Source organism: Chiloscyllium plagiosum, chromosome 27, assembly GCF_004010195.1.
Source record: "Chiloscyllium plagiosum isolate BGI_BamShark_2017 chromosome 27, ASM401019v2, whole genome shotgun sequence".
NCBI lineage: Eukaryota > Metazoa > Chordata > Chondrichthyes > Orectolobiformes > Hemiscylliidae > Chiloscyllium > Chiloscyllium plagiosum.
In genome coordinates this window covers 26,491,294-26,512,461 of record NC_057736.1, presented here as the reverse complement: position 1 = coordinate 26,512,461, position 21,168 = coordinate 26,491,294, and the positions used below count along the sequence as shown (strand labels likewise).

The window sequence follows — 21,168 nt, the reverse complement described above, 5'->3', positions numbered from 1 at the left end:
GGTGTTTGAAGCAAGCAGTTTAATTTCCTGGAATGGATTGATTACTCAGCATTAGTAATGCTATTTCACTGTAGCCTTCACATTGCACTAGTATTGCATTATGCTCTTATTTCACCCAATTGACCAAGTGTTGTGTACACGGTGAGTACATGAGTGTTCATTTTGCAACTAAGCATAGGTTAATCCAAACCTGTACAACCAAATCCTACTTGCATATAATTTTACTCTTCTGGGCGTAGATTTGCTCGCTGAACTGGATGGCTCAGTTTCAGATGTGCTTGGTGATATAGAGTTCTGGTTGGAATATCATGCTTCTAGGAATTCTTGCGTGTGTCTCTGTTTGGCTTGTCCTATGATGGATATGCTGTACCAGTCCTCATCTGAATGTAAAGGTACTAATGAGTTTGGACAACACTACATTGGACAAACAGGCAAAAAACTAGCCACCAGGATACAGAAACATCTAGCCACAAAAAGACATGATCCACTCTCATTAGTACCTTTACATACAGATGAGGAAGGACACCACTTCGACTGGGACAATACATCCATCCTAGGACGAGCCAAACCGAGACACGCACGAGAATTTCTAGAAGCAGGCATTCCAACCGGAACTCTACCAACAAATGCACTGACTTGGATCCCAATTACCACCCCCCAAGAAAAAGAGACGAGCCAAACCGAGACACGCACGAGAATTTCTAGAAGCATGGCATTCCAACCGGAACTCTACCAACAAACGCACTGACTTGGATCCCAATTACCACCCCCCAAGAAAAAGAACAGGAAATGACATTACCACAGGAAATGTCACTGTGGTACCACAGTCGCCTCAGGCGACTGACTGTGTGCACGTTCTCCCAGTGTCTGCGTGGGTTTCCTCCAGGTGCTCCGGTTTCCTCCCACAGTCCAAAGATGTGCAGGTGAATTGGCCATGCTAAATTACCCGTAGTGTTAGGTAAGGGGTAAATGTAGGGGTATGGGTGGGTTGCGCTTCGGCAGGGCGGTGTGGACTTGTTGGGCCGAAGGGCCTGTTTCCACACTAAGTAATCTAATCTAATCTAAAAACCCAAGGAAACTTAAACACATAAATAAAAAGTGGGCCATACCACCAATGTGTCATCCCGAGGCTCACTGATGATGTTACCTAGTACGGTGACAAAACATCTGAAACCAAACCTTCCAGTTCAGTGAGCAAGCCTACGCCCAGAACCTCAACCGGAGCTATAAATCTTCTCAAAACTCACTAATTTTACCTTTCATTGGTTTGTCTGGTTCAAGTTAGTTTTATTTTTTTAAACATACGGGCCCAAAAGATTATAAAGGATTGTACTTTGTACTATTGTGTATAGGTAGACAATTCCCACAAATTTATTAGATTTGAAATGCGTAAATAAATTTAAATATGGATTTGAACTTTAGATGTCATCACCCGAAATGGAATGATGCTTCAACGCAATCTACAAAAAGAAAAGTTACCCTAAAATGGTCTCTTTGGATAGGGGGTGATCAGATACGATGTTTAGTATTTAGGCATTCATAAGCTTTTCTGGTAATTTTTAAAACAGAATTCATTCCTGTTTGTTTTAAAAAATTCTCAAGGTCAGGTTCGTAGGAGAGTAGTCTGACACAGAACAAACGACCAAGAGGCGAGTCTGCTAGAATATGAGCATTTTATCCCCCGCAGCGTCGCCACAACCAGGTCTCATACTACAACGGGTCTGGTTTATACTCACTCTACATGTTACCGGAACTGGGAGCCGTCAGTTCTCATAGAGCGGTTGCCAACAACCCACGCTCGGCGGTTAAACGTAACCCCGGAGCAGACTCCCGGGTCTGGCTTATACTCACTCTACATGTTACCGGAACTGGGAGCCGTCAGTTCTCGTAGAGCGGTTGCCAACAACCCACGCTCGGCGGTTAAACGTAACCCCGGAGCAGACTCCCGGGTCTGGCTTATACTCACTCTACATGTTACCGGAACTGGGAGCCGTCAGTTCTCGTAGAGCGGTTGCCAACAACCCACGCTCGGCGGTTAAACGTAACCCCGGAGCAGACTCACCGAACTGGAGACTTTTCCAGCTGATATACTCTTTTCCAGATATAAACATTCATGTGAACAGCAGAGCAAGGCTAAAAAACACATTCCATTCTGGTTACATACAGATAAGAAGATTCACACGGGGAGGTGTGTAATAAGATTCACACGGGACTAAGCAACACCTCCATTCCGGTTAGATTCACACATGTATTGGGACATAATTTTTAACCGTTTCACCACACTGTTAAATATTGCCAGAAATTTTGAATGGCTATGTTATCGACATAGTTAAAAACAAGAGATGGGAGAGAAAATTAGATAAATCAAATAATGTGGCTTGGTAGTGAAAAACTGTGGAAAGAAGGGAAAGTTTTGTGGTATGGGGAAGTCTGAGCAACAGTTAGTACGAAAGTAAGTATAGATGTCAATAATGTAATTACGATAAAGTATATAATATGCATTTTTGAAGCTTAAGAGCTTTCAGAAGAACAGAGCACAGGCCTAAACGGTTATCAACATAGCTATCAGTCACTTCTACAATTCTTCCACCTTCATCCCCAGCTGGTCACAAATATACCACAATGTTTAAAAATTAAAACTAAAATTACATCACAAATGAATATGGATTCAAGTTTCAAATCTATAGCACAATCAATAGACAAGAGGTGCAGGAGTAGGCCATTCTGCCCTTCGAGCCAGCACCACCATTCATTATGATCACGGCTGATCATCCTCAATCAGTATTCTGTTTCTGCCTTATCCCCATAACATTGATTCCATGATCCTTAAGAGCTCTATCCAACTCTTTCTTGAAAGTATCCAGAGACTTGGCCTCCACAGCCTTCTGGGGCAGAGCATTCCATACACCCATCACTCTCTGGGTGAAGATGTTTCTCCTCAACTCTGTTCTAAGTGGCCTACCCCTTATTTTTAAACTGTGTCCTCTGGTTCAGGACTCACCCAACAGCAGAAACATGCTTCCTGCCTCCAGAGTGTCCAATCCTTTGATAATCTTCTATGTCTCAATCAGATCCGCTCAGCCTTCTAAACTCAAACGTATACAAGCCCAGTCGCTCCAATCTTTCAGCGTAAATAGTCCGGTCTTTCCGGGAATTGGCCTCGTGAAACTATGCTGCATTCCCTCAATAGCCAGAATGTCTTTCCTCAAATTTGGAGACTAAAACTGCACACAATATTCCAGGTGCGGTCTCATCAGGGCCCTGTACAGCTGCAGAAGAACCTCTTTGCTTCTCTACTCAATATCTCTTGTTATGAAAGCTAGCATGCTATTAGCTTTCTTCACTGCCTGCTGTACCTGCATACTTGCTTTCATTGACTGATGTACAAGAACACCTAGATCTCGTTGTACTGCCCCTTTACCTAACTTGACTCCATTTAGGTAGTAATCTGCCTTCCTGTTCTTGCCACCAAAGTGGATAACCACATATTTATCTACATTAAACTGCATCTGCCATGCATCCATCCACCCACCTAGCCCGTCCAGGTCACCCTGTATTCTCATAACATCCTCCTCACATTTCACCCTGCCACCCAGCTTTGTGTCATCAGCAAATTTACTAATATTACTTTTAATACATTCATCTATATCATTAATGTACATTGCAAAAAAACGCGGTCCCAGCACTGATCTCTGTGGCACACCACTGGTCACCGCCTGCCATTACAAAAGGGAGCCGTTTATCACTATTCTTTGTTTCCTGTCAGCCAACCAATTTTCAATCCATGTCAGTATATTGTCCCTAATACCATGTGCCCTAATTTTGCTCACTAATCTCCCATGTGGGACTTTATCAAAGGCTTTCTGAAAGTCCAGGTATATTACATCCACTGGATCTCCCTTGTCCATCTTCAGAGTTACATCCTCAAAAAATTCCAGAAAATTAGTCAAGCATGATTTCCCCTTTATAAATCCATGCTTACTTCAAGCCAACCCAAAACTGAATGAAATATACCACAATGTTTAAAAACGTTTCATTAATACCTATTTCAATACTGTTGCTGAATATACTGATAAATTCAAAAACCGTGTCTTGCTGTATATGCATATAATGTAGTACAGTGCAATTGTAAATAGAATTGCAAGCACATTATATTTGAAATGTTGGGCATCAGCCAATAAAACCAATAAACTAACTGCTGTAACATTACCTTAGAAAAAAAGCAAACAGAATTGTAAACAACCGATGCACCAGCTGTCAATCCTGAGTCAAACGAATAGGTCTAATCATTGCTGACTAAAATTGTGCATCAAATTGCTATGCCATTGCAAAGAAACAGGAATAGGCCATTCAGCCCCTTGAGCCTGATCCACCTTTGATGAGATCATGGCTGATCTGTGGTCTAATTCCATAACCTGCCATTGGCCCATATCCCTTAAGATCTTTGTTTAAGAGATAAAAATCATCTATCAGATTTAAAATTAACAACTGATCCAAAACCCACTGTCAGTGTTCCATACATCTTTGGGTACAGAAGCATCCAAACACCCTTGTGTACAGAGGTGTTTCCCAACATCTCTTCTGAATGGTCTGGCCCTAATTTCTAGACTATGTTCCCTATTTCTACAATCCCCAACCTGTGGAAAAAATTTATCTATCTACTGTCTTTTTCTGTTAATGTCTTAAAGATTTCTATCAGATCATCCATTAATCTGCTAAATTCTAAATAAAACATTGCATCAATGTTCTAACAAGAAAGAATTAAAACAGAGGCTTGTACCCCAACTCCTATGTTACGGAGTATCTGGCTGATAAAACTAAGATTACATGTCCTCACAGGAAAAGCATTTGCTAAATCAATGCAGTTTGTTTCATGATTCTTCTAACCAGGAATAGAAATAAATTGGCTCATGTCTGAAATCAGGAGAACAGCCTGTTATTTGAAAAACACAAAAGACAGCTGTGTTCAAATAAAATAGGAAAAAACAAAATTGCCATTCTTATCATTTGAAATTCATAAAGATAGTCAAAATTATGAACTAATTAAAGAGCTGTCAAACAGCTAATTCAGAGGCAGCAATACAGCAGAAAAAATATGGTCCACATTCGTCACACCTGGCTCTCCTTAGCTTTTCTTTCTCACTATCAACTCTATCTCTTTTCTCAGCCAGTCACAAGCTGTGCTAGACTATCCTATTTGGTCACATGTTGAAGTTCTCATTTTATACCTTCCATAACACAGATTCTTCTAGCTGGACTGCTACCTCAACTAATCCACAACTGAAACACTTTCATTCTTCAGTTACCTGCGAACAGGACTATTCAATAGCACTTCTGCTGGCTTCACATTCTCCAGCCTTGGTGAATTGCAACTCATCCCAAGTTCATGTCTGCATAGCATCTCATGTCACTGACTCTCCCATTCATTCCTATCATTGCCAGTTTAAAAATTTTCTCGATCTTTCCAACAGCTCAAAAATGTAAAAATACACACACGGTCATTTTATGTAAATGCCTTCTTGGTTATACAGACTCCCACATCCAAAATCTCCACTCCAATGTCCAACAACTTGTGCACCGCTTCATCAGGACAGTAATGCTGGCTGTCCTTTCAACTGATAAAGGCTCCACGTTATAAATTCTTTCCTTAAGCTCCCGGTCTCTCATTTCCTAGATATTATTTAATAGTCACCACTTTCACCAAGCATATATTCATTCCTTTTAGGATCAGTGTTCATTTTTGTCCTTACATCTCCAAGAAAAAAAAAGTTGTTGGACATCTTTTAAATATTAAGATGCATGAATGCAAGTTGTGATTGGGTTACCAGAATGGCCCTATTTATACTAGAGAAATGTCTGTGCTTATAGATCTATAATAAAACACTAGATTTTGGCCTCATGAACCCTCAGTTGGTTTGTCCCTAAACTGATAATCAGCATTCAGTTGTCTACAGTCCTAAATTCTGAAACTAGTTTCCAAATATTTCCATCTTTCCATCCTCTTGTTTATCAAGCATTTAACCAGCTTTCATACATTGTTAATTGGCTCACTATCAAAATTTGTTGCCAGATCAGATAGCCAGGAGCTTGGTCAAAGATGTAGGTTTTAAGGAGATCTGAAAGAAAAAGAAAGAGAGGTTGAAAGGGTCAGGGTGGATGTTAGATCTTCAAGCAGATGGCCGACAACTGCACACGGAAAATTCATAATGCGCAAAGGGTCAGAATTGGAGTATTAGAGATTCCAGTGGATCATAGAGCCACATAAAAAGATTTAGACACACAGAATGGAGGTCACAGAAGGATTTTAACGGAAGGTGAGAATTCTAAAACTGCAGCTTCGCAAGATAAGGCGCCAATGCAGAGGAGCTGGTGCAGTGTTGAGAGTTAGTAAACAGGCAATTTTCTGAATGAGTAAATGTTTCTGAAGGGTGCAAGGTAGGAGTCCAGACAGCATACCACGGAAAATGATTATGTGACCCAGTGTTCTGGAAAAATCTGACTGACTAAAACAACCTGAGAATGATCTACATGCAGAACAAATTATGCACAAACATACATTTCAATTTTACATTTACTTAGAACCTGTATTTTGTTCATACAGATAAATATAGTCAGGAACAAGTGGTATAGCCAATGTACATTATTTAACTCAAACTAATGAGCAAACACACACAGTAGCAGAGAGCAGATTAACTATTTAAGGCTGTTATTTGGCTCTTCTGTATCAGCTGTAATGTCAGTTGAATACAAAGCAATGAAAATTCAACTGAAACAAGGAACAGTTCTCTGGAATCTTTTCTGGTTTTCTGCACCACGTGTCAGAATATGTAAAATGTACATGACAACCAGTATTTCCAATCAATTTTGGCTCCATCCAGCCTTTTAAAAAGGACATTATTGCCATGTCATGATAAAGGATTTCATTAATCGTGTGATTATACATCCGCCCCAAATACACCCAATCAGAAAGAATGTCAATGAGAACAAAATTATGTATTTTAAAACATACTGCAAACATTTAGCACTTATTCAACTGACAGAAATCTCCACGGATGACGTTCAGATCTTCAACTTGCAAAGTCTTTTTTTGAAATTCAGATCATCAAGACACTGCCAATCATCCTGTCCAATAATAATAATACATGAACTATAATTACAGCAATTGCAACAAGAAACAAAGTAGTTCCATTATGTTGTATATTTCCCTTCCCTGGAACATCAGAGGGCTTCAGAGGCAGAGAATCACCGTTTGGAAACTGAACTGGACTAACCATATAAATACTGTGACTACAAGAGCAGGTTGGAGGCTGGGAATTCAGCAGCAGGCAACACGCTGCCTTGACTCACCATAGCTTGTTTACCATCTACAATCTGCATTTAGTCAGCAGTGTCATGGAAATTTTACAATTGGAGCTCCAACAACATTCAAGCAGCTTAACACCATTAGGGACAAAATAGCCATTCAATTGGCATCCCATCCACCACTTTCAACACCCACTTCCGCCAATTTAAAATGGCAGTGTGTACCATCAGTAAGATGCATTATATTAATGGCTTCCTTGACAACAGTTTCCAAATCATGTACCATCTAGGAGATGAGAGCAGATGTTTCGGATTATCACCAGCTGCAGGTTCCCTCCAAGCCACACACAATTTTGATTTGCAACTATAGTATTGTTCCTTTATTGTCACTGGGTCAGGACCCTAGAACACTATTCTTTACAATGCTTTTGGTATTTCTATACCACAAGATTCAAAGATCCGTTCACTATCATCTTCTCAAAGGCAATTATGGATAGGCAGTAAGTGCTGAACTAGCCAGTGATGTCCATGAAATAGCAATTAAAAAAAGCTTTAGGTCGACATTCCTGTATTAGTATCTTGAAACTATCACGACAGACATTATTTTTGTACATTAGTTGATTACCTTATGAACAGAAGAAACAAATCTATCATCATTCAGTACCATTCTGGTGGTTACCTATACAATTCATGGCAACAGGAATACAGTGTACTGTCAAAATCCTGCAACAACTGGTATGTTCCAGAACTTATTCTATACAGAAATAAAAAACAAAGTATGTTACAGTCTTCAAAAGACAGCAGCAAACTTTCACACTCCAAACTCCCACAAATAGCGATGTATTAAAGACCAGATGACATGTTTTAGTGTTAGTGATTGAGGGATAAATATTGGCCAAGACACTAGAGATAACTTACCAAATTTTCATCAAAATTGTGCCAGGTGATTATTTATGACTACACTTCTGACCACATCTCATCCAAAAATCAGCAGATCCTAAAACAAAGTGATCACTTGGTACCACAATGGAGTTTCAATCTTTTTTTTGTGCTCAAGTACTTGAGTGTGTTTTGAACCCACAACCACCTGGGTAGGAAGTACACAAGCTACCAATTGAGTTATATCCAACACTGATCTATTTAATTAGAATTATTCAGGACTTTGGTTTAAGGGAACTGTATATTACAGTGCATTAAAAACACAGTTGCCAACTACATTGGTTCAATCAATATTTCAAATTATTTTGAAGCAGAAGAATGTTCTTGCTTCTTCCCTGAATTTACAAACCTTCAATTCAGGGAAGTTGGCCTGACAACAATTATTTCACAGCAACTGATTATCGAACTGTCTTATTATCATAAACTGCGCTGAGCTCGGACCAGAGGAGTTAGATCTTTATGTTCCAGCATGTCATGAAGAGAAAAACGGATATAAAGTTAATTTAGTGCTATCAGGCTACCAAAAAGCTACAGGGATGACCAATTTTAGCAAGCTTGTTGTTGACTGCAATACTAAAAAAAGTTCATCATTTCATTCATCTCTGGATTCTGCTTATCATTGGAATTGCTTGGAAAGAAACTAATTTTATTGAAATATTTCAAATTAATTTACAACGTTGAACATTGCTAAACATTTGCTGGATGTAACTAATCCAGAAGACTGGTTGCACTTAGTTTCTTCTTCAAATAAAGATTGGGAAGAAACATAGGTCGTAAGTGAACCCTTTCAACCAATTACTCCATTTATACATCCTACAAACTTGGCAAAGCAACTAACACAATCAAAGATCCTTCCCACCACGGTTAAATGCCCTTCTACCCTCTTCTGTCAGGCATAAGATATGAAAGTTTGTATACACATACAAATCGATTCAAGAACAGCTTTGCCCCCCACTGTTCTCAGATTTTTGAACAGATTCCTTAAATATTAATTCTGATCTCTCTCTCTCTCTCTCTCTGCACCTTCTCTGTGGCTGTAACACTGTATACTGCACTCCGTTCTGCTACCCTGATACACTTTGTATGGTATGATTTGCCTGCAGTGCACAAAAAACACTTTTCACTATATCTCTGTACATATGACAGCAATAAATCAATAAAGATGTGGAGTGGTAAAATAAGTAATCAAATTTCAGAGACACTGTCAATAGATGGGAAGAATAAATAAATAATACCCAGACACACACAATTGTGGCTCTCTCAAGTAAACATCGGCAGAGTTTGGAACAACTTGTAGTTCATCTACAACATTACTAGGCAAGGTTAAGTATGTGTAAAGCCTAAAAAGAGGAAGATGTATTTGAATTTTTATTTAAATATTAAATTGTGAAAAAACTTGGTTAAATTAATCGTAAGAGAATACTGAGCATGGGACCAGAATGATCTTTTTCACCAATTGCTAGAACGTGGAATGATACCTAACTTTCCATTTCTATTTACAGTCATTTTCCCCAATTGTTCTAATTACTTCAGACTACATTTTCATGCATCAATGACCAAACTAATCCTATCAATTCATCAAAACAATTGAATATAACTTTGTAGTGATGACTGCAAGCATGTCAGTATGATATTAATGCAAGATACCACATTGTAATAGAGATGTAATCCAAGCAACTTTCATCTTCTATAGAAAGTGCACAAGGAATTGCATAAACAAAAAGCAATGCCGATTTATATGTTCACTTTTACAATAGCACTAACAGCCAACTTCACTAAACCTATTACAAGATGTGCCCAAATGGCCATTTACCATACCCATGTTGCCTAAGATGACCATTAGACAATTACTGTAAATGCCTCTAAACATTTCAGCAAATTAATCATGTAATTCGTCAATACTGCTTCCCCGAATTACACTTCACAAAACTCTCAACTTTCAATATTGTAAGAAGTGTTAATCTTTCATTTAATCACAAGTCATTATTTTAAAATGACTAGTACTAATGTCAGTGAAAGGGGGTCAAGGCATCAAGTCAAAGACGGCCAAGGAAACATTGTGCTGAATGCAACATACTGCCCTCCCTCAGCATTCTCAGGTACACAAATACTTCAACAAAGCACTGAATATAGCAAGGACACAATGTATCTTATATTGGGGAGGGGGGGGGGGGGGGGAGAAGAGAACATCAATTCACATAACCAAGTGCTTGAAGAGAATAATGGATGTGGGGGCATTCTTAAGAGCGAAATCAGGATGACAAAAAGGAGATATGAGGCATCATTTACCTCAGCAGCTAAGGCTAACTCAAAGAGATTCTACAAGCAGTATTAAGAGCAAAAGAGCAACTGGGGAGGGAATTGGGCCACTTAAAGATCAACAAGGTCATCTGTGTGTTAAATCTCAGGAGATGGAAGAGATATTGAGAACCGGTTTTTATTGTGGACAAAGAAATGAAGACTGTAGAAATTGGAAATAAATATTGATGTTTTGAAAACAGTTCACATCCACAGAAGAGCAAGTTCTGGAGGTCTCAGAAAACATAAGGTAGGTAAATCTCCAAGACCTGTTCAAGTGTATCCTAGGACACTGTGGCAAGTTAGGGAAGAAATTGCAGAACCCCTAGCAGATGCATTTGTATTATCTATGACCACAGGAGGGGTGCCCGATGACTGAAGGATTGCTAATGTTGTGCCTTTATTTAAGAAAGGCTGTAACAAGAAGCCTGGGAACTATAGAGCTGTGAGTCTAACATAGGTAAGTTGTTAGAGATGATTCTGAAACATAAGATTTACATGCATTTGGAGAGGCAAGAACTGATTAGGGATAGTCAGAATGGCTCTGTGTGAGGGAAATAGTGTCTCACAAACTTTATTTTTTTGAAGATGGAACCAAAAAGATTGAGGAGGGCAGAGGGGTGCTTTGACAAGGTTCTGCACAGTAGACTAATTAGTAAAGTTAAAATCACATGGGATTCAGGGTGACCTTGCCAAATGGATACCAAATTGGCTTGACATCAGGAGACACCGAGTGGTGGTACAGTTTTGGTTTTCAGACTGGAGGTTTGTCATCAGAGGTGTTTCATAGGGATCATTATTGGGTCCACTTTTGTTTGTCACTTATATACATGGTTTGGATGAGAATTTAGGAGACCAAAATTGGTGATATAGTGGATAGCGAAGGTGGTTATCTAAGATTACAAAGAGATCTTGATCAATTGGGTCAATAGGCAGAGGAGCAGCCCATTGGATAAATGAGAGGTGTTGCATTTTGGTAAAACAAGACTTTGGGGCTCTGGGTAGTGTCACAGAACAGAGAAATTTGGGGGTTCAGATACATAATTCTTCAAAATTTGCATTATTCAGATGGTGGTTAAGGCAGCGCTTATCATGCTTGTTTACATTGCTCAGGCTTTTGAGTATAGGGATCAGGATATCATGTTGAGGCTGTTTAGGACATTGGTGAGCCTCTTCAGGAATACGGTGTACAGTTCTGGTCATCCTGCTACATGAAGGATTACTAAATTGGAGAGAGTTCATAAAAGATTTACCAGGATGCTGCTAGGAATGGAAGTTTTGAGTTATAAAGATAGGCTGGGACATTTTTCCACTGGAGTATCAGAGGTTGAGGGGTGACCTCAGGAGATTTATAAAGTCACGACCGGCATAGATAAGGTGAATAGCAAAGATAATTTTCCTAGTGCGAGAGTTCAAAACTAGAAGGCATATTTTAAAGGTGAGAGGGGAAAGATTTAAAAAGGACATGTGGGACAACTTTTTTTTAAAAAGCAGAGAGTGGTTTTTATGTGTAATCTGGCTATCGAGGGAGTGCAGCGTAGGTTCACGAGGTGAATTCCTGGAATGACGGGACTACCTTACGCTGAAAGACTGGAGCGACTGGACTTGTATACCCTTGAGTTTAGAAGACTGAGAAGGGATCTGATTGAGACATATAAGATTATTAAAGGGTTGGACACTCTGGAGGCAGGAAACATGTTTCCGTTGATGGGTGAGTGCCGAACCAGAGGACACAGCTTAAAAATATGGGGTAGACCATTTAGGACAGAGATGAGGAGAAACTTCTTCACCCAGAGTGAGGTGGCTGTCTGGAATGCTCTGCCCCAGAGGGCAGTGGAGGCCCAGTCTCTGGAATCATTTAAGAAAGAGTTGGATAGAGCTCTCAAGAATAGTGGAATCAAGGGTTATGGAGATAAGGCAGGAACAGGATACTGATTAAGGATGATCAGCCATGATCATATTGAATGGTGGTGCAGACTCGAAGGGCAGAATGGCCTACTCCTGCACCTATTGTCTATTGTAATGAACTACCAGAGGAAGTGGTGGATACAGGTACAGTTACAACATTTAAAAGACATTTGGATAAGTATATGAATAAGAACAATTTGGAGGTGTACGGGCCAAATGCAGACAAGCAGGACGAGTTTGGATTGGGAATGTGGTCGCCATGGCCTAATTGGGCCGAACTGTCTGTTTTCATGCTGCATGACTCAATGATTTTGTAATTAAAACTGGGGATTTTTAAAAAAATGTTGGCATAATCAGTTTTTTCAGCAGGCAGAATCACAGGTTTTATTTCTAACAGGATATTAACGTTTGCTTGGTCCCTCTAAATTAACGCAGGGCAGCAAATAATTTATCTTACAAGTATTGAAGTTGTTTTTCCTGACATTCTTTTTGTATCTTTCAGTTTACAAACAAACAGTGATAAAATAAAACTAAAGCTTATAAGTCAAATTATTCTGCAACTGAAATATTAGAAATTTGACCAACGGCGCCAGTGCACACAGCGTGTCAAGTTAATATCATCTCAGTCAAGGAGAAAGTGAGGGCTGCAGATGCTGGAGATCAGAGCTGAAAATGTGTTGCTGGAAGAAGGGCTTCATTCCTGAAGAAGGGCTTATGCCCGAAACGTCGATTCTCCTGTTCCTTGGATGCTGCCTGACCTGCTGCGCTTTTCCAGCAACACGTTTTCAGCTATCATCTCAGTCAAACCAAATAACTTTCTCTGTGAGGAGAAATCAGAGTTAACATTTCGGGTCTGGTGACTGTTCAGTTCTGTGGACCCGAAATGATAACTGATTTCTATTCACAGATACTACCAGACCTGCTAAGCTTTCCCAGCAACTACTTTTTTTGTTTCTCATCTAATTAAAGTCTGATTTTAACATGTCCAGTAACCCGTTTATAAATATCTCCCTCGCTCGCCTATTTTCTCTGGTTTTATGACAGTTTGTTCCTTCCCCGCCCCCCCGGCAGCTACTGTGCTCAGATTCCTTCCGCAGCACTCAATCCCCTAGGTTTCGCCACTCGCCGTTTAAGGGCATGTTCAAGTAACTTGCGGGATCCAATGCAGCGGCTACTCATACCTGGGGTTCCGATTTCCATTCATGGAGCCCCTTCCTACACAGGCTTGGTTTTCAGCGGCCTCTTGACGGACGATACCGGCCGGCGGGTGACCCGCTTCGATCCCCAGCCGCTGCGCTGTCGGAGGGATGGTCTGTCCGGTCGGTGCAGATCTTTGCCTGGCGGGGCCGCTCCTCCCTGGCTGTAAAACACCGGCGAGGCTTCTCCCTTTTACTGACCGGAGACGAACCCCTGAAGTGGGCAGGATGGGTTCGGACTCAGAGGTATCTACTACTCGTGATCACTTGGGCCCCGCGCACACCACTTTATTTTCCGCCTCTTTCGTCTTTTTTTTCTCCCCCTCAGCTACGGCGTCTCCCCAACCGGAAAAACCGTCATCTAACCGCCGGAAGTGACGATTGGCGACCCTGGGTTATTTATTCCAATGTTTCGGGGGCCGTACGTCATCACGGGACGTAATCGTCTATCCGTCGCCATTTTGTAAACCGGTTTCCAGGGAAACGCAAGGTCATTGTTTTTCCTAAGGATTATTTTTAAAGATAGAATTTTTGATTCTCTCTCACCAAGTTGAGCGGAAATTGCTTTCCTTTCAATCCTCTGTTTTTTGTCTAACTGGTATGGCGAATAATTTAAATGTATTCGACTTGGTCTTCATGACCAAGTTCTAGGCTCAAGAGCATGTTTTTGTTTTGTAATGAATGTTCATTCCAGCAACGCCGAGGATATACACTTCTCTTCGAGGCTTCTTTCAAGTTCGGATGGCTCTGGTAAAGGGCAGCTGCCTTCTTCGCAGAGTTAGCAAAATGAGAACCCAGGATTACAAAGCAAGGTGTAGCCGGAGCACCTGATTCAGTGAAAATGTTTCCTGAAGCTGAGCAATAAAGTACGTGACCCACATTTTCTAGTAAGTTGGTGAGTGATTGCCGACGAGAGTGATAAGGTATATTTTAGATAAGGGTCAGATCTTTAGTCATATAAAGAAAGAACAGGTGCAGTTTAATCCTGTCAGCAATTAAGTTATTCTACCACATATCCCTAGCATTCGAAATCGTAGAGGATTAATTAAATTACAGACTTGAAGGGGGAGGGAATGTGGGGAATCCTCGGGACCAACTCGTGCTCTTTTTGAAATATCTCCATTATCTCAGGATAATAAGGCGGTGTGGTATTTTTGTCGTGTGCATCCTTGCCTTAAGATTTATATCCGCGCATAATGGTGACTTTTTTTGGATAGCATTTCTATATTTTAATTTATAAAAACTCTGAATACACTGAACATGTTTTTCTCTCTGCATGCACAACCCTCCTATTCAAGACTCGGGCTTTTCCCCAGAAGCCCCTCCGAAAATGGCCACCAGGTGGTGAGATGAGAACTTTGCTTTGACTCTAGCCAGTTCTTTTTGGCTGTACTAATCACAGGTAAACTGGAAAGTAATGAAATGTCTGAGTTGTGAATGGGGATGCTGCAAACTAATCATGGAAATCTCACTTTGTATTGGTTTATAATTTTAACAATTTTTGCAGTGATGCAGCTTTGTATTGCCAGTCTACTCTCATCCACTCCTAACAATATTTATATGGGTATCTAGATTCTCAGATAATCAGCTAACTCAACAGGTTACAAATTGAATCTGCAACCTTCTACTTCAGCTTTACTTTGAGTTAAGCCTTTTTCTATGGCACAGTGGTTAGCACTGCTGCCTCACAGTGCCTGAGACCCGGGTTCAATTCCTGCCTCCGGCGACTGACTGTGTGGAGTTTGCACATTCTCCCCGTGTTTGCGTGGGTTTCCTCCGGGTGCTCCGGTTTCCTCCCACAGTCCAAAGATGTGCAGGTCAGGTGAATTGGCCATGCTAAATTGCCCGTAGTGTTAGGTAAGGGGTAAATGTAGGGGTATGGGTGGGTTGCGCTTCGGCGGGGCGGTGTGGACTTGTTGGGCCGAAGGGCCTGTTTCCACACTGTAATGTAATCTAATCTAATCTAATTCTCAATGTTAGGAAATTTTAAAAATTTGTGAAATTTAAAACAAAATGATAGAAATGATCAGGTCAGGCAGCTTCTTCGAGAGAGCAACAGACTAATATTTAAGATCAGTGACCTTTTTGTTGGAACAGCAAACTTCTAAATTTTGCATCATCTTTTATGGCTGTTCAACACATTCGAGGCATTTTAAATGTTATCTATGTTTTGGAATCGTGACGTGAGGCTGAAGATAATTCTTGGAAGTACTTTAATCAAGCTGTACATTATTTTCCATGGAGTGAGTTCTATGCAAATGCTTTTAACTTAAGTTATATTGTTTACCATGATCCTTGATTAAAATTTCATTTAATCTGATTTGGGTAAGATTTTTCAGGTGAGTGGACTATCCAAAACCTGTTTTTGATGCAGAAGTTTCTTTCTAAGTAAATCGAACCTTCAAAGTAAAGCTGTGATTGTAATTCCTATGCCATTTGGCAAAATTGCTGTCTCTTCATTTCAACATAAGATGCTTGAGGAAGTTGATTTTTGAAAGCAATGATTACAGGTTCAGAATCCATTACAAGAACTGTTTCCTGGAACTTTATCTGCCACAACTTTGACCACTGGCATATCATGAGCTTGAGTGGATTTGGCCAGTGTTTGAATCCATTCATCACATTTTTGATAAAGTCATCTGTGAGTGTCTAAAGCAGATACCTTTTGATGCACATAAACCAGCTCAAACGACAGAAATCTTTAGCTCTGCTTCTGTGACCCTCTGAGCATCACTAAAGGCAAGTTGCTGTTACTAAATTCCTCAGAGGTCAGCATTAATTAGTTGAACTATGTCAGTCCCAAACACTGGATGGGATTTAATGACTTCCCCAATAGGGAATGGAGCCACTATTCAGCTAGCAGGTAAGACTCCTGTCAATTGGATTAAATACCATCCACTATGTCAATGGAAACAAGATAGCGAGGTAATGCACTCTGAGTAGCTCATCAGAGCCCTTGCAAATTTTATTCACTTTTTAAAATTCATTCATGGGCTATGGGTGTCACTAGCCAGGCCAGCATTTATTGCCCATCCCTAATTGTTCTGAGTGGTCAAGTGTCACCCACATTGCTCAAGATCTGGAGTCACATGTGGGCCAGATCTGGTAAGGATGGCAATTTTCTTCCCTAAAGGAAATTATTGAACCAGATGGGTTTTCCCTGAAATTGATGATGGTTTCATGGTCATTATTAGGCTGCTAATTAGCAAGATAAATTTTCATATTGAATTCAAATTCCACCTTCTGCCATAGTAGGATTCAAACCTGGGTCTCTGGCTTAAGAGTCTATTGATAATACTGTAAGGCTATCACCTCACCATTTACAATGGGTGCCATACTCAAAGAGCTGAGGGCATACAGACTGCTATCCCTTTTCCTGGATTCAACATCTTCCACAGCAGCAGTATGTTATGTATCCAGGATGCAATGCAGAAAGTCAAGGTGTTGACCTCCACACCAAAGTCCCTTCAGAGCTCTGATCCTGATTTGGATATGTGTTGTTCTTTCATTGTTATCGGATCAGAATTTCTTAGCCAACAGCATTGTGGGTGCAGCAGTTCAAAGAGAAGTCCCTTACGAGGAAAGGTTGAGGGACTTGAGGCTGTTTTCATTAGGAAGAAGAAGGTTGAGAGGTTACTTAATTGAGACATAAGATGATCACAGGGTTAGATAGGGTGGACAGTAAAACCTTTTTCCTCAGATGGTAATGGCTAGCATGAGGGGACATAGCTTTAAATTGAGGGGTAGTAGATCTAGGACAGATACCAGATGTCATTTCTTTACTCAGTAGTAGAGGTGTGGAATCCACTGGCTGCAACAGTAGTACACTCTCAAACTTTAAGGGCATTTAAATGGTCGTTGGATAGGCATATGGACGAGAATGGAATAGTGTAGGTTAGATGGGCTTCAGATTGGTTCCATAGGTCGGTGGAACACTGAGGGCTGAAGGGCCTGTATTGCGTTGTAATGTTCTATGTTCTAAACAATTACAGCACAGAAATAATCCAACCAGGTCCTTGTTGGCTTTAATGCTCCAGAAAAACCTTCTTGCATCTTTCTTCGTCCGTGTTGACAGATCCTTTTATTTCTCTTTCCTCGTGTTTAATTGGAAAGTAAATAATCTACACCTATTGGACAGCATGTCAGGAGCAGAACAAGACATACATAAAAATGAGTTGTCAACCTGGTGGAGCTACCGAATAGAACTACTTGCATGCAAACCAGCAGCATAAGCACAAGTGATAGACAGAGCTGTGCATTCCCACACAACAGCTCAGATCTAAGCTCTGCAGTTCCGTCACAATATAAATGGTGATGGATAATTAAACAGCTCATTGGAGGAGGCGGCTCCACAAACGTCCCCAAATATCCTCCGTGATGGGGAAACCCAGCACATTTGTTCAGAAGATAAGGCTGAAGTATTCGTAACAATTCAGCTGCCTTTATACCTAGGAACAGGAACAACCTATTCAGCCCAGTGAGCCTGGACTAGTATTCAGTGAGATCATGTCTGAACTGTATCCTAACTCTATCTGGCTGTCTTAGTTCCACAATCACTTAATTTGTATCACCTCTTGTGCGGCCTATGTGACTTCATAAAGCAATGAGTCTGACTTAGTAAGAAAGAAATGCTAGCCTTGCCTGTAACATCCACATCTCATTAAAGAATATGCCAAAACCTGCATTTCATTACAATTCTTCTGTAATTGAGGACTATTCTGTAGCATTGTGTGCATGGATTCCAAGATGTCTATTGGTGGCCATAATTCCTTACTTTCCACCATTTGAATGATGCAGATCAATCCTGGTATGGTCCAAATTGGATTGTGTGTGTAAGTGATCTGGATTTAGTCGCTAAGCAAACAAAATGAAAATTGAGTCACAACATTCAAATTACAAAGTACATGTGTAATAAATTTTACTGAAGATCTGACAGATGGTTGTGCAGCAAGATATATGGAGGCAAACAGGTGTAGAAGAATATGAAATAATCCATTTGGAATCAAGATTAGGAAATGGGAATATATCTGTATAACAGAGTCTTGGTATTAATCCAGGGATGTAGAGTGTAATAGCAAGTGGCTCACAGACCTCACATAGTTGTGGTTACTACATTGTGGAGGTACTGAAGAGGGTTCAGGCCAGACCAGGTAAACCTGTCCGCTTCCCTTCCTTAATGGACTATAAGAAACCAGATAGTTCTTTTTAACTATGAATAATAATTGTATGGTGTCCATAACTGAGACCAGGTTTCAATTCCAGAATTACTCATTGAATTTTAATTCTACCCTCTGCCATTTTGGGATTTGAACCCACACTCCCAGCTGGCAACTTTTTCACACAGAGGGTGGTATGTGTATGGAATGAGCTGCCAGAGGATGTGGTGGAGGCTGGTACAATTGCAACATTTAAAAGGCATTTGGATGGGTGTATGAATAGGAAGGGTTTGGAGGGATATGGGCCGGGTGCAGGCAGGTGGGACGAGATTGGGTTGGGATATCTGGTCAGCATAGACAAGTTGGACCGAAAGGGTCTATTTCCATGCTGTACATCTCTATGACTCTATTACAGCTACTTCCTCAGGTAGCATGTTTCATACCCTAAACAATTATTGATAAATTATTTTCTCCTGACTTTTGGATTTGTAAGAATAGGATAATCATTTTGTTCCTTACTTCTAATCTTCCCCCACAAGTGGAGATATAATCCCTAGATTTACTCTGTCAAACTGTTTCATAATCCTAAACTCCTCTCTATCAAATATAGATAAAGCCCAGCATAGGAGAGATCGAGCCCTCTTGTGGATAGCCCAGTGTGGAGAAACTGCAGACCCATAGCTAAAGGAGGACTGTAATTTGGAACTTTTAATATTTTTATTTCTTACTACTTTATACTGAGAAGAACTGTAATCTTGGAATTTTAACATTTCCTTTTCTACATTTTACCTAAGATGGTGCTGTGAAAGGTTATAAACTTCACTGTACTCCTGTATCCCTGTACTTGAGTACGTGACAATAAAACCTAAGTCTATTTACGCCTGTATCTGTTTTCTACATAAGACCACTAGACCCTTAAGTATTTCCTGATAGATATCTTGCCTTGCAATTTGTTATTCAAGTAAATATTTTACACCTGCTCCAGTGTCTCTGTACACTTTGTAAAATGTACACCAGAACTGTTCACTGTACTCTGAAGTATGGCCTAATCAAAGTTCTCTAGAAGAATCTGCTTTTAGTTCTATCTTTCAGATGTTTCGTCACCATATTAGGTAACATCATCAGTGAGCCTCCGCTGAGAGGGAATATCATCACAACTTGTACCCAGTTGAACTGTGCTCAGAATGTTGTATGTTTCTGTAGGATTATCTCTTATCCTCCTGAGCCCTTATGAGTACAAGACCAACCCTGCTCAATCTTTCCTGATGAGGTAATCCTTTTCTCTCAGCAATCAGCCGAGTGAACCACTTCTCTAACTATCTGGTGGGCACTTCATGTTTAGTCCATATCTGAGAAATGGGAGGAGAGGGAGTGGAGAGGAAATTTGAAAAATGATGAATGCTGTATGATGGAAAATACTGGGTAATCAAATCCGTTCTGGAGTGCATTGCCAATTTGGAATTTGTCAATAATATGGACACAATGGGGCTTGTTCTCCTGGGAGCAGAGAGAAGATTGAGGAGAAATTCATTTGAGGCGTTCAAACTTTTGTTTTTGAATGGTTTCAATTGAGTGAGTATGAAGCAACAGGCTTCTGTAGGTGGCTCAGTGCCCCAGAGCGGTCAGATTGAACATTTACAAAAACCACAGGTAAGATGAGAAATAACTTTACACAATGAGCTGTTCTGGTCAGAAATACTGTGTCTGAAAGACCAGTGGAAGCAGATTCAATTCATAGTGTTCGAAGGGGAATTGGTGAAATAGTTGAAATCGAGCATTGTAAGAATTTGGGGGAAGAGCAGGGGAGTGGGAATGATTGTATAGATCTTTGAAAGGTCTAATACAAAGACAGTGGGCTGAGTGGCCTGCAACTACACAGTGAGATGATATCCCTTAAGCTGTGGTGAATATTTCCTGTCACATGTTTCATTCCAAGGTTCTGTCCACGTTTGCTCATTGTGTTGCTGTTACATGGAGAGAAACATTGAGGGGCATAATTAAAAATGTGACCCTCAATGTCCAGTTAGCATTGTTTTGACTGGGATATGGAGTTACTGAGCACCAGTTGATCACCCCTGCTGGTTTTAGGATTTAATTGACGTGACATTAATTACAGATCAACTGTTTGAATGTGGGAGACTGTTGAATTGGTATTCTTCTTTTCTGTTCTCTATTTGATTTGAAGTTTGAGCCCTCTGTTTCTGTGGGTGGGTTCCACTCTTATAACCCCCTGCATTTTCTTTGAGTCAGAGTCCTACAGGACGGAGACAGGCCCTTTGGCCCATCCACACTAACCCCATTTCCCTGCATTTGGCCCATACCTTTCTAAACCTTTTCCTATCCATGTATTTGCCCAAATGCCCTTTAAA

General features: G+C 40.4%; 1 protein-coding gene and 1 long non-coding RNA gene across 4 annotated transcripts in view; one reads left to right on the top strand and one right to left on the bottom strand.

The window, feature by feature from the left end:
- LOC122563674 (protein argonaute-3) overlaps nt 1-13,988 on the bottom strand; it is a 133,033-nt gene extending 119,045 nt beyond the window's left edge. For both annotated transcript variants that reach the window (XM_043717723.1, XM_043717724.1), the window contains exon 1: nt 13,629-13,988. In XM_043717723.1, the coding sequence (XP_043573658.1) occupies nt 13,629-13,647 (19 nt within the window). In that variant the 5' untranslated portion in view covers nt 13,648-13,988. The remainder of the gene's footprint in view (nt 1-13,628) is intronic.
- A 100-nt stretch (nt 13,989-14,088) lies between these two features.
- Nucleotides 14,089-21,168, top strand: part of LOC122563676 — a 70,627-nt gene continuing 63,547 nt past the window's right edge. Inside the window, exon 1 of one of the 2 annotated variants that reach the window (XR_006315693.1) lies at nt 14,089-15,045. This is a non-coding gene — a long non-coding RNA (uncharacterized LOC122563676). The remainder of the gene's footprint in view (nt 15,046-21,168) is intronic. The other variant, XR_006315692.1, reaches the window with a different exon arrangement.